The sequence below is a fragment of the Syngnathus leptorhynchus genome, chromosome 11, assembly GCF_054491065.1.
Source record: "Syngnathus leptorhynchus isolate UIUO chromosome 11, UIUO_Slep, whole genome shotgun sequence".
Taxonomy (NCBI): domain Eukaryota; kingdom Metazoa; phylum Chordata; class Actinopteri; order Syngnathiformes; family Syngnathidae; genus Syngnathus; species Syngnathus leptorhynchus.
Window position 1 is genome coordinate 1,507,909 of NC_141205.1, and position 14,602 is coordinate 1,522,510.

A 14,602-nucleotide genomic window follows, 5' to 3' on the forward strand; every position below is an offset into this window, starting at 1 on the left:
TAAGCATACATACATTTTCACCAGCTGCTGGCTCGCACAGAAAGATGACCCCTCAGGCACGTGGGGCATCATTGGCCGCTTTCAAAGACCCGTTACGCCATCAGCTCAGCGTCTGCATGGGATTGCGTCGGCGGAGGGCAGAATCAAAACAAACTCATCTTCATGAATTTGTTTTGCTCAATCAATAGTGATGGTATGGACTTAACATTGAGGGCATCATCATTTATTATAACTATTTATTTAGTGTATTTTAATTGTATTGTATTCAATTACTGAAAGGTTGCATTTCATTTCTAAAATTTAGTTGCAACTATCAGTGTATTCATCGACATAATTTTTCTACAGTGATTTGTAAGAAATGATCCCATTTAGAAGTTTCCTCTTACACTGATAAGTTCAACTCGCTGACAGTCATCCATCTTCATCACAACTTGCCAGGTCCTTGTCAACACCACTGATGGATGTCTTCTTCACAGCCAACGCACCATCCTTCACTGTATGCACAGTGCATATATTCGTATATGCTTACATCACCTTTGCGGATTTTTTTCCCCTGCCAAAGTGTTTAGCTGGAATCATTTGACCAACTGACCTCATACTTGACACTCCACCCCCTCTGGTTCACTCTTGCCTTCATTCCCATCACTTTTTTGCACTTTGCCTGCTTGGTACTTGGTGTTTCACGACAACGCTGTCAACTATTTTTTTTTTAATGCTGCATATTTTCCCTCCTCACTCTTGTGCTGGTTTAGAACATTCATAAATAGATAACAATGCTGTTTAATTGGTACACATAAGACCCATTTTTCCAGGGTGATAAATGTCTCTGTCTCAAGTGGGATCACTATTTTTATTTAGATTGCAGTGCAAGTGTGAGATTTTTTTTTTATCCACAGTGGATAGATAACGCTGCGGCTCATGCATTATAAGAAGTAATTTGCTCCCAATTTTGTGCTGCAAAATTGTGATAAAAAAGTAATAAGGATTCTAATACTTCATTTAAGCTTGCTTGAAAAAACTCGACCAATGTCTTAAACAAATATAGGTGTATCACTAAAGTTGTATTGTATTTATTAAAATGATAGAGGAAAGAAGAAATATCTTGTCTGACAAACAAGCATATCAAATTTTTCATGAAATATGCTTGAATGATTTTTTTTTATAAGCATTGTATATCATCACATTCCTTAATAATCATATTGAAATGAAAGCATCAATCTACAAATGATATCTTTAAACATGTCCTGCAAAAGATGAAGTATTTGATGCGCTGGGTTGGTTTCATTTCTCAGGGGGTCACATCATGGAGTCTCACTTGAGCGGATTGTGTTCCTGGGCCTCACATTAGTCCAAATGGAAGCAGCATGTTCTGTGCGACATCACTGGGCCCTGCTGATAAGGCTGACTTCCTCTGTGATATGATATTAAAGTAGGATTTCTCCCACTGGCTCCTGTACACTCTATGTGCGATCCATATGGAAGCACACGTTCCACACAGAACGGAGCCCACTTCCAAATTGTTTGTCTGTCGCTTTTGTAATCTGCATGGGAAAGATTCTGGTGTTAAGAGGCTTCATTTGATGGAAAACTTTATGCCTCTGAGAGATAAATCAATATTCATATTTTGGGGAAATGGTAGTGGTGAATTTTGTTAACATACAATTGTGTAACTTTATATTGCCTAGCGTTAGGTCAAGCTTGGTGACAACTTTGAGACATTTGTCTATGGCATCGGTGAGATCGGCGTGTAATGTTGACTACTTATTGCACTTCATGAGTCAGAGGCAATCAAAACTGACCCCGCCTTACATGTGTTCTTTCTTTGGCAAACATTTATATTTCCGTGCCATTGGTTATAGTCAGGGAATACGAGAATGATGTTACAATTGAGTTTTTTTTGCAGCTGTGAATTTGACACGCTCTCCGTGGAACGTTTACTGGCGGGGTCTGAGCGCTAATTTCACAAGGCGCTCGCAAAGATTGCCAGGCCGACGCATCACTTTGGATTATTGGCGGGGTCTCAGATCCAAGGTCCTTCGAGCTTCGTGAGGAGCACGGGGTCAATGTTTTGTGCGACCTCAGTGGAATTCACTCTTAATCATGTGCTTCAGAGGGATGGGCAGTAATGTCGCTATTTTGAGCAGAGGAACATCCCAAGTCGTTTTCTCGTACTCTTATGCAAACTAGGTTTATGTTAAACTCATCAAGGCAATCTGTTTCCTATTCTTTCCCTCGATTTTTACTGTCTTTGTCTACTTTCTCGGCCACTGTTCAGTGTGTTGACATTTAACTCGTGTTGCCTTTGGTTTCCCCACCGCCTCCCTTTAACCGCAGTCATAAAACAGTGGCTGTCGCTGACACGCAAAGCTCGCGGGAAGATCGTAAAGATGCCACCTGTTGCCTGTGCCTGTTGAGGCACTTTACTTAGTTAATTATTAAAGTTGATTTTTCTACCCTCCTCACGTCCTTGCCGTAAAGTTTATAGAATTTGCAATTTCAGGAAAATCGTGCCTTGATTGTCCTTAAACACAACATTAGCATATCAGGCTGGACCATTTTTTAGACAGCTTCAAATTATTAGCAAGTGTTTGCTCTTGTAGTGATCCTACCATTGACTGGGTTGCATGTTTTATTTTTAGGAGAGCTCAAAATGAACGCAATGAGACAGTGAAGTTGTCTGCGTATAGTTTTGCGAGTGAGTCGGTCGGGATTTGGTAACGAGGAAGAAGAGCATGCCGGCGGGTGTCTGTGGGATGAAGGCCCGAGTGAAAGACAAGCGAGACGTTTTGGTGTTGCCATCATTATGGCCAACGTTCACTTTCACTACTCGTCCTCATTTGCTTGCTTAAGCAGATGCTCCAGTGTATTATTTGCCTTTTCTTTGCTTCAGGAGGATGTTAAGTGAATTCGCTGATGGCTGACAAAATGTTTTTAGGCTAGCGTTGGCAGGTGCCTTTTCGCATGGTTGTGCATTTTATATTTATGGTTAGGCTTGATAATTTGATAAGTGCTACCAGTCTTATTTTTAGTTAATTATTTCCATGTACTGATGAGGGGCTGCTTGTTTGCTGCACTGATCCACTTGATATCAGTGAGGCGTCAAACCACTTTTGTGTATATCCACATTTTTTAAATCTCTGCTGTGATGTAATTTTATTTAAAAAAATACATTCTTAAAGTTCTATGGTTAGGAACGGCAATGAGGAAAATGAAAAGTACCCCTGCTCTGAGCAGCTGATCCATTGGTCCAGATAAAGGAACTGTCCTTTTTCTCATTTTGGTCATATACCCCCTCTACTTTGTGAGCGCTTATTGCCGTGACTTCGCTCGTGCAGTCAGTCAGTGACTAATTGACAATTAGGTTCTGTCAATCACGTGCAGGCTCTTTCAAGTGAACGTGAAAACGGCTCCCAATTCACGTCACTATTTTTCATGGTTGGCGTTTGATTCATTAATTTTGCGGCACACCGCCTCAATTTGTGGGACGTTCAAGTGCTGTGCATGCACACACAACACATATGAACCATTCACATTTATTGTTACGTAGTTTAGCCGGGGAAATGAAAAGAAGGCAAACGCACAGAGAAAGGCTAAAGCCGAGATTCGAACCTAGAACCTCGACACTGTGAGGCAGATGCGATCATCGTGCTGCCCCACATTATTTCTAATTTGTCCAGTTGCCCATGCTAAAAATGAGCCACATCAAGTAGGGACTTGGCACTCTGTCTTTTGCCAGATTTCTTAAACATTAAACAATGAGCAATAAAAAGCAACAAAGCCAACTGAATTTGACAGCTTTGACTCTCACAATAGTTATGCTATTATTACCCCCAAGTAACCGCTTTTAATTAGAGGGTAGCGCTTGTCCTTTGTAGATGTTGACGTAGGAATAAAGCCCTCCTGTTAATGTATGAAGACCTCACAGCATCACCTCATTGTTGATCTTTCTCATTGACACGGTCCTCGGAGGCACTAATTGCCGCGCTTTCTGTCATCATTAAAAGCTTATTTACTTTTGGCGCCGACTTTCCCGCCTCAAACAATCGCTCAGCGAGTGGGAAATCTTCTGGCACCAGGCTGACAATCAACGGAAAAATGTCTGCCCCCTCATCAGTTTGTTTTGCGTCCCCGCCTGCCTGCTCGATGATGGACGGCGCGACGGTCCAAAGCGTCTGACCCACTTCAACCTGACTCCTCCGCTACAGTCAACAGAGTAGCCTTTTGACATTTGAGCCAGCGGCGTATTCAGGCGCCGGCAACCTCCATTTTGTCTTAAGATGCTGTGACAGTGGGTCTACTTTGCATCCAACAAATCCTTTGGGGATACATGGACACTCACGTCTCCTTGCCTGCAAACAATAGTCTAAAATCGAATCTAAAATGAAAACAAATCCATTTAGCAAGAAAAATATTTTTGTCGTCAACGATAATGGAATGAAAATCTATAATGTCACTGGTTATTTTAGCTGTTAAATGAGTTCAAGTTCAGTTCAATAAATACATTTCTCTATACAGGTTCATAGTTTCATTGCTTAAAACGATTCCTATAATTTTTTTGTTAGATGCTAAAAATTGGACTTGATCACACATTTGTGGGATGTGGATGGGGGTGTTGGCGGACAGTGACAAGTCGGGATGGGCCTTTTTTAAGAAAAAGGTGGTGTCATCCGTCACCTTTTACACTTCAAGTGCGGGGAAGTGGAGCTGCAGAAGTGTTAGAAAGTGTGGCGACACTCTCTTTATCCTCGGCTTATTTTATAAAAGTCAGTCGAGCTCATCTCCGAGAGGCTGACAATTGCTTTCATCGGCTGCAAATATGGTCAACTGAACCGGGAGATATACAGCACATCTATCAGCACTAGAAATGAGTGCTGTGAACGTGAGAATGCCCGTGCGTGTGCATGTGCGGGCACGCATGCTTGCAAGGCTTAAAATAGTCTCGAAATTGATACCCAGTACAAGCAGAGGCTCAGATTTCTGCCTAGACAAATTGACGACAAGATTTACAAGAATACACACTGTTGGTGATATGAAAAGTCCGCAACTTGTATAAAGACCTCAAGTGATTGATGGCAGACCTTTTTCCTTTATGTAAACATAGACTTAAAGAAGAAATCACAATGTTTGGAAATCACAATGGTATTGTTCTATTGATATCACAATAAATGATAATTAAATTAAGGGAAAATTCCGTTTTGTTCATCTGTAAAAGCCACATTGCACCATAAGCTGAAGGTGTTTAATTTACTTATATGAGAATATGCTCAAATCATACAAAACCATAAAAACCATGAAACATCTATAGATAAGCTGCACTGGACTATAAAGTGCAGGGTTCAAAGTTTGTGCAAAAGTATCAGTTTATAGTCTGAAATATACAGTACTTTTTTTTTTTTTTTTTTTTTTTTAAATGTACCGTATTTGAATTGACCTCAGAATCATCATTTTCTCCAATGGAGACGTCATTTCTTACTGACTTCTGGTTTCTGCACTGAAAACCTTTTTTGATGTTTTACAGCCCACTAGATGGCACTGTGTCACCTGTGTGCTATGTGTCACGCTTTCATCAGAAACACAGATTAATACCTCAAGATATTTGAGGTGCTGCAGGCAGGTGGAACCTCCAACACTACCCCTTTGAATTTATAGAACCTAGACTACAACGCCCTTTTTTCAAGCCCTATTGTATTGACGTAGTTGCTGCGACCGTGAAGTATTGATTGCATTGTGAAATGTACTCGCATCGCATCGCATGATGTCTTGGCACATGTTGATTTATGGACATAGTGTAAAGTCCTCCATTTCATAATTAAAGGCACACTATAGTGCTTTGTATAAAAGGCCAACATGGGATTGCATCATTCAAGAGATGAGAGTATGTTGCTCGAATTGCATCAAAGGTTGATGATGATTTAGAATCAAAACACATTTCCAACACACTTTTGTTTCTCCACTCCCACTTTCCATCCTCGCTAAGGATGACAACCTTGGCACCTCCACATTATGCCCCGTGCGTCGGCTTACGGCAAAGCTGGTCCAAAAACGTGGCAAACAAACACGCGGCATCCGGGTCGTAATTCATCAGACGATGCCGTGGCGTTATTAATCTCTCTGCCTCAGCCATCATAACTCTTCCTTATAGGAGCCATTTGAGTAGTGCAGTGTTGCCAGGGACAGGAGCGATAACTCTGCTGTAATAATGGACCTCAGTGCAGCTTTTCTGATGGATGAGGTTCCTTCGTCAGGATGTATTTGCGTTAAAACCATTTCTTTAATGAATTATTTTTCTCTTATAAGCCTTGGGGAAAACCAAAACACCCCAAGAGACTGAAATCACTTTGTGCTTCCTTGAAAGTACCCCCCGGTTATCATTATGTAAAACAATTTGTCCAGATGATCTGTGGAAAAAGGCTTAAATTTATTTCACCCGCCCAGTGGGAGGCAAATCTTACTCCGACAGTGCCAGAGGTTAGGGACGTTTTTATTTCAACAGGAAGAATACTTTAAAAGTCGTGCTCGTTCCGGGAGGCTGCACTTTACCCACACTTGGGTTAACGTTTTGCCATATGCTAACAATAGCTGGAGGCTGAGAGGTGTTGTGGCACTCCCGCTGTGCCGGATAAATTCATTCAAGTAATATGGCATCATCGGTAAAGGTTTTGCAATGGAGCCCATTTAGAAGGGTGGATCATTTATACCTTTAATAGAGTTATTTTGAAATGTATCTCAATTACATGTATTGCTCAATGCAAGCTGCCTTGCCAATTGCTTCGTGCTGGTCTTGGCTGATGGACAGACAACACTATTGATTATTGATCTCATCCAAAAAAATAATAATAATCACACTTGTTACATAGTCATTTGAATAGTACGTCACATCAGCTTCTTTGAACTCTTTGAAGATGCTGCTCAGTCAGCTTTGTTGTATCAGGTTTTGGAGGCCGAGTTTGTTCACACTATCTCCGGGCTTGCTTTGACTGTTTGGCTCTTTTTCCTTAATGAGCTGTGGACCAGCACCAAAGCTTGTAGCTATTTCAGACCCAAGATTTGGGGACAAATGTGCCGCCCACTAAAAAACACTGTGGCTGCAGAAGTTTTAAATGAGGAAAATATGTTTGATGTAAATGAAGTCTAGCAAAGTTGCACTTAAGGCTTGAAAATAGTGTCGTCGACCATTTGAATGGTTGACAGAACGCCCATTTGATGAGCTTTGAAACGTTCCACCTTTGAGGAAGCCCTGTTTTCAAATATCTGAAGGCTTTGTCCTTCTTGGCTTTTTGCGCTAAATGCCATCTGTCTGGTTGTTGCTGATGAGCACGCTGATAAGCCGGAGAATAATAAGGCAGGTAGACACTTCCCTATCTCGGTTGGAGAAAAGGGCAATTGGGAATCTGACTGAGAAATTAGATGGCCTTTTCTTACTTGACCTGTGCTACTCATCCAACAGTTGAGTCATGTGAGCAATGTTTGAGTGGAGCGCTCGTGCAGATGCGTCGCGACGTGGTTCAATGTCTCACGAGCCGTCTCATTTCCTCTTTAAAAACTCCTTCGCCACAGGAAATAAGATTATGGGAGAAGGTGTGCATAGGCAAGACATCCATTCTGAGCCATTTCCACAAAGCATTAATATTTCATTTGGTACACATTCTATTCATTTCCCAAAGTATCCAATTGTACCCAGGCCTACAAACAAGCAGTAAACTACGGGTCAGTAATTGGTGGCCAGAGAAAAATCGATATTACATACTAAATATGACTATGATGGTATTTATGTAGCTATACTGTTTATTATAAGCATTTTGGTTCCATTCAGTTTGGCACAGCAGCGTTTCTGTGTTGTGTTTAGTTTTGTTTGGGACAATCTAAGGTGAGAAGTGTCTTGAAAAATGCATCCTTCTTAAATTCTCATGTATTTATTTTTTTTTATTCAATATACCTCTCCCTTCAATCCCCAACCTTGGAAGTGCATCAGGCTAAAGAAGTATTTATGTGCCGCTGAAAATATTACTGCAGACTTATGACTGCATTTATCATATACCATATGATTCCAATGTCCCTACCCTCCCAAAAAGAAATTGGATCACTCATGAAGGTAGAATTATCATATTCTACAGTGTGCCAGAAGTAACAACATCCATCTCTGAATCAAATAGACAATTTTCTGTATTAAAATAAAGTTGGATCCAAAACACATATATTCTTGCCGCTACCTTCTTGGCTGAATCAATGCAGCCGTTAAATCAACAGTTTAAGAAAGTTGCACTTAGTCTCAGAAAGCCAAGCTTCCTCACTTGGGTTGTCAGGACATTACTCTTATGTTGAGAATGTATTCAGTTTTGTTTGAAACAATTTGGAGTTGGCCCAATGTTCAGTTTGTATAGCATTTGACACTTGTCTTGTTTCCAAGCTCCCCTCATCGCCTTTGAATTTAGTGCAGGAGAGTCTTTGACATAGTGAAACCAGAAATCAACTCGCTTGAGTCTATGCAGAAGATTAAAGTGCGCAAAGTAAGTTTATAAAAACTCTGCGCGAAAGGAAGAACCCTTGGTTCGCTCGAACTCCTAGCATAGTGAATTGCAGTTTGCCAAATTCCCACACACGATAAACGGAATTTGCAGTAAAATGATGGCACGTGTCCAAAAATAGAGCCCCGAGCACCACCAGAAATGAATGTATCGTGTTTGAGTTACCCTTAAGCTTTCCATACAAAATTTCCCAGACAAGTCAGGCCCACACTGTCCTCTCTGCTCATAACCTCAGCTGTGTGTCTTTATCAAGGCCAGCGTGACGATAATATTTGCGGAAGGCATGCTATTACTCATTGCGTTCACCCACCTGCATTTACAGATGGTGCACCCATCTGATGAAAGCGCTACGACGACAGCACGCCTCCCTTGTTTTTTGTCAGTCATCCTAGCGTCACCCTCAAGCACTCTCCATTGTGCCAAGGAGGTGCAGAGTTGAGTAAACGCCTACAAACTTGTTCAAGAGAGACACATTTTATTTTTTAAACTCTACAAAGCAGCAGAGAGGACGAAGAAAGAAATTGCGTGTTTGTGAATGGTTTGACAAAGAATACTTACTGACATAGAAAGGCAAAAGCATTTTTCAAATCCAAAGGCATGCTGCAGATGAAAGGTTTTTTTTTTGTAATTGGCTGTAACGTTTAGAAAGGAAGGTCAAGATGTCACCCCCTCTCTTTAAAAAAAAAAAAGAAAACCTAAAACACGCTCACAATAGCCTTGGACATGAAAAACATACTTTTATTTTCTTCTGTTTAATGTAGTTCTGCTTCAAGTTTTTTAACAGATTGGCAGACATTTTAAAGCAGTGGATCAGAAAAGTAAAGTCGTATTTTTGTTTAGTTATTTGTTTCATGCCACTAAATTATCTTCAATGTCAACTTATTTCACTATTTACCTCATTGGACTTGATCAAAGTTACCATATCATGAAAAAAAAAAAAATTTGAACAAGTAAGGAGTATAAGTGGTATTTGCTAAAGTACGACCAGGCATCTATGTTTGTTTGTTTGTTTGTTTTTACGTATAATGAGCCTTTATAAAAGCCTTTGCATGTTACAAGACGATAAACAGCCTCGAGGCTCAGCGTGAGAAGGATGTTGTGATTTGTCGTAGCTTGTAGTGTATATTTAGTTTGCGTGCCTCCCATCACAGCGCTAAATTCAAAATGTTGCCCCGGGTACAAAAGGCTAATATTTTTTTTAATTATTATTCATCTGTTTTGAACAGCAGAAATGATCCTAGACGATGTCACTTTGGTTTACATTTGTCATGCACACCGCTGGTGGAACATTGCAGGGTTTACATACTAAAGCAGTAAAATAAGTCCATGTTAAAATGTCAGATGCTTCAGCACTGATTTAAAATGAAAGTATTACACAAACTCATAAAAGTTAGGAATGTTTTTTTTTTAGAACCAATAAAAAACAGGCTTCATAAATTATCTGGCTGGTAGGTTTGGTTTACCAGGAGTTGCAAAATCATTTATTTTTTATTTTGTTAAAGTTGGGAGGTGCTTCTAAGAAAAACATATTCTACTAATTATTTCTCCTTTACCTTTGAGGCTATTAAATGCTCTGACCTACTCACTTGAGATTAAATATAAATAGAAATGGGACACTGTCAGTGAACTGAAGGGTTGAGTCGGCCACGAAATAACCAGGAATAAATACATGGATGGAAGTATTTGAGGCAAACTGAGCTCACAGGAGAATGTAAAATGTTGCAGTGAGAGCTTGTAAGATGACTGGCCTGCTCTATTGTCACACTGCTTGTTAGCATGGCCTACTTTCACACATAGCTTCAAACTCATAGCACACGGTAGCCATGTGTCTGTCTTGATGGTGCAACTCCCCTCCTCCCTCATGCTCAATTAGAACCTGTAGACACCACTTCTGTCCCACTTTTTTTCGATATATATATATATATATATATATATATATATATATATATATATAAATATATATATTTACTGATATATATATATATATATATATATATATATATATATATATATATATATATATATATATATATATATATCACAATTTTTAGTGAGATACTATTTTTTTCTGTGGGGGTAGAAAAAGTTCAGTACTTTGCCATTTTCGTATGTTAACATTACTGTATTCCTTTTGATTGTGTACATTTTTCCACAAAGATTATTTGTAAAATACCGTTTCTTAGCAACAGCATAACTGGTGCACGCAACATCTTTGATCACGTGTACATCTCTACTCAAGACAAATGCTAAAATATAACAAGTCAATGCTCATTTTTAGTTCTTCCCCTTAAGCTTTGATGCTTACTTACCACAGAGCCACGAACTGTTCTGTCGTGTGTTGGTCTGTTATACCGCCTCCAGATGCAGCCACTTTTCCATCTTTTCTCTTTTTTGGTAGGAGCCGACTGTGTTTATGGTCGTATAGCAAAGCACGGCCGAGAGCTCCTTCAAGCAACACCCAGCTACTTATTAATGCAGTGGATCTCTCCATCCCGTGAAATGTTCGTGCTTGGTCCATAATGGACACGCCGCCTGTGCCCATTCTGTCACCGGAGGGCCCTAATATTAACCTCAAATGCATATTAGAAAGGTAATGAATGGACACTCTTTGTGGTTCTCCCATTTAATTTGGCAACATCTCATGGGCGCTGAGCATCTTGTCCGCAAACACAGTGGTTAATGTGCAGCTCAAAAAGCAAAATTATACAGTCGAAACCCAGATCTCAGCGCTAATTCGTTTTAGAAGGAGCGTCGAGAAGCGAAGCCGTCGCGCTCCAAAGCAATATGTCTAATTTTGTCCAAAACAGTGCCTAATACCACAAAAACAACAAAAATACAGTACAGCAAAAGCTTGGAGCACAGCCTTATGCTGTCTGTCTCCAGCGCTTGACGCATCGAACATTTAAAAGACACATAATGAGCTCGAAATAAACATTTAAAAAGTTAACTTTTTCATCATTGTCAATTATGTTCTATTATTTTATCTTTTGCAAAGCGCTTTGTTCCAGCGACAGTTGTTCTGAACACATTCTATAAATAAAAATCTATTGTATTGTATAGCTGAGCATCCTTAAGTTATAATACTAGTGGTTACCAATAGATGGCAGCCATCACTCAACGGCATCCAACTGCAAAACTGTAGCTGAGAGTGAGTGTCCTGACTCATTACCCCCCCATTAGCTTTGTAATAATAAGTCAGTTGGTCAAATGTTTTTGATTGTCCAATGTAAGAACTTCATAGCAGGGCTTTTGTCATGAGGGATGGATACAAGACCAGTTGATCATCGGAAGCTGTTCCCACACCTCTCCTTGGTGTGGGCCAGTTTCCTGTTGCCTAGCAACCATGACAGATGCAGATCTAGTACACACTGATGGAGAGTTGGTAATTGTATTTGGGTGACATTCAGACTATCCCAAATTCCTCCTGATCTGCAATGTTACTGTAGTAAAGATGATGGTAATTTGTGTGCTCGATTCACCTTTCAATGGAAAATCTCATTTCACAAGTGCGCACCGACTTTTGATTTTGAGTGATTTCATGTTTCCTTCCGGTGATTCACTGGCGTTTACGCACTATTATCACTGCAATAGTGCCAATGTACCATTATGGCAAGAGGAGTGTATGAATGTCTCCAATCCAAACACATACTCGTACACAAACAAAAGTAGTGGATGTGCCAATGTTGGCTTTCTCTATTCAAGAAAAGTCAATAGGAAATCAAAGCTGCATGAGCCACAAATTGACTCTTGCTAGTTATATGAAATTTTTCGTAAATGAACACGTCATCTCGCTAATTTTTGTTTCAGTTTATAGGCATGATTTTCTTCTTTCTGGAATTCACTAGCTACTTCGAACCAAAATTTCAGGCACTGGTCCTTGACATGTCCGCCCAGAAGGTTTCATTTGACTTTAAAAGTCTCAACTTACAAATGAATCAAATGATCATAACCAGCACAAATAAATGGTAGTACTCGAGAGTTTGAAGACATTTTAATAGAAATCAATTTTGGTATAAAAAAAATAAACATGCTTCAATCACGAGAATTTTTACATAATCAGATAGGCCAGGCACAATATCTTTTTTTTTTTTTTACATGTTTTTTTTTTTTTTAATATGTTGTGGGAACAGAAAGCAGACATCACCTATCTATTTAATCACATTGAACAGAGTTCCTCCGAAACAAACGTGGAGCGAGCGAGGCCTGAAAAAGCGACAAACAAATGACAAAACAACACTACACTCACAAGATGGCTCCCTCAAGACAGTAGGCTGTTTATTGAAAGAAAAATATGTATATATAAATATATATATATATTATAAATATATATATAATATATTTTCATTTTCTCCTTTATCACCAGAATGCCCGTTGAGGACAAAGACTTTTGTGATGAATTTTCTCAGTCTGGTTTCCCATTAGGCATATATGGATATTACTTTCAGGGGTGTATGTCAGGTTGCTCTCAAGGACATACTTCATCTTAATTCCTTCTCTTAATGGATCTGTACAGCGATGTTATTTTCCCCTCTGAGGGAAATGGCTGCTGGCAGTGATGATGGTGGTTGGGAAGGCGGGGAGAGCGCAACTCCTTCCAGAAAGAGCTCTCTTGTTGAATGAAGCACGTATAAGGAGGGCATGATGGCAGCGGGGATCTCTTGGACGAGGAGAGCTCCTTGATACGTAGATGAGACCATTTTGAAAGGACCCCCAAATGAGTGTATCAACCGAGTTTAAACGCATTCCGAATATACAGCAACAACACAACACATGATGTTAAAACTCATGCACAACACACTTGGTTCAATATAACTCAGCAAATTAACGAGGGGAGTCTTAATGCAGATTTGGTGAATGAATGATGATTTAGACTGGAATAAACACAGCAGGAATCCCCCCCACCCGCAATTTTTTATTTTTATTTTTTTGCCTTTTTGGCATCGATTATCCCATGGTGGATGATTCTGACCCCAGTTGGCAGACGACACCGACAACACCCGAACACATTTTGGGCGTTTAAGTTCAACATGAGTCACTCACTTCTGCGATGAATCAAAGGATAAACTTCCATCTTTCAGTCTCCAGGTAGATCTCATGCAGTATTTTTATTTATTTATTTGTTTATTTTACAACACAAGATGATACCTCACAATTGTTCCGCCTGCACAAGTGCTTCCCTGCAGTCACCGTGTTGGGAAAAAAAAACACGCTCCCGCGATTTCCATCCGTGTGAAAATGACACTCCTGACAAGCCGATCAGGTGGAAATCCAGAATTTGAAAGATGCTGATTTGAACTTGACTTTGAAGTGTCCATTAGATGGCGTGGTTGCTGTAGCTGATGTATGTCTGCTTTGTTGAGAAACCTGAAGAAGAGGAAAGAAACATCAGGTTGCTGTTTTACCACCTTTTTTGGACAATCATTTCAAGACAACATATGTTTCTGATCACACATACCAATTTTTAGCATTTTAACCGAGATTTAGATTTACAATGGAAAAAAACCACAATGATGAACACATATAAAGTTTTCTCATTGTAAATATGTTTATTGCATTTCTGATTGAAGGCTGATTCTTGAGATTGGAGTATGCATTTTCCCATCTCTCTGACGCTGCAGAGTCTGTAGCTCAGGATTAACAATGATAATTATATATCAAGTTAAATATTTACGAGTGCTGGCTTTGATCGTTTCCTGAGCAGATTGAGAAGAAAAAAACAGTTGTAGGAATCCCTAACCACAGGATAATCACTCTGGATAATCCTGTAAAGACATAAAGTCATGGGGCCTCTGCTGACTTTGATCTCAAAAAATTGAAAATGCTCAAATTTGGCCCAAATTACACTGTGTGTTTATCCCGCTCCACTCGCACCCCGCAGTTGATTCTGTAAAAAAAAAAATTAGAAAAACAAAAGAAACGGAATACTCCTTCCACCACCATTTCCTTCAAGCTCTTCTCCCCTGACGGTGTGAGCCGATCCGCTGAGGTGGCACCAATAAATCCCTACACTGCACATATTTGCAGGTACTTGGCACGAGCCAAACCGCACCGACAAGAATTTTTCAATTTTATCAAGT

General features: G+C 39.8%; 1 protein-coding gene and 1 long non-coding RNA gene across 5 annotated transcripts in view; one reads left to right on the forward strand and one right to left on the reverse strand.

Moving 5' to 3' along the window:
- The window catches only part of LOC147048740 (uncharacterized), a 149,200-nt gene that overhangs the window by 43,164 nt on the left and 91,434 nt on the right, over nt 1-14,602 (forward strand). The window lies entirely within an intron of this gene.
- The window catches only part of LOC147048744 (metabotropic glutamate receptor 4-like), an 89,561-nt gene continuing 87,505 nt past the window's right edge, over nt 12,547-14,602 (reverse strand). For both annotated transcript variants that reach the window (XM_085924104.1, XM_085924103.1), the window contains one exon: nt 12,547-13,889. In XM_085924104.1, the coding sequence (XP_085780230.1) occupies nt 13,840-13,889 (50 nt within the window). In that variant the 3' untranslated portion in view covers nt 12,547-13,839. The remainder of the gene's footprint in view (nt 13,890-14,602) is intronic.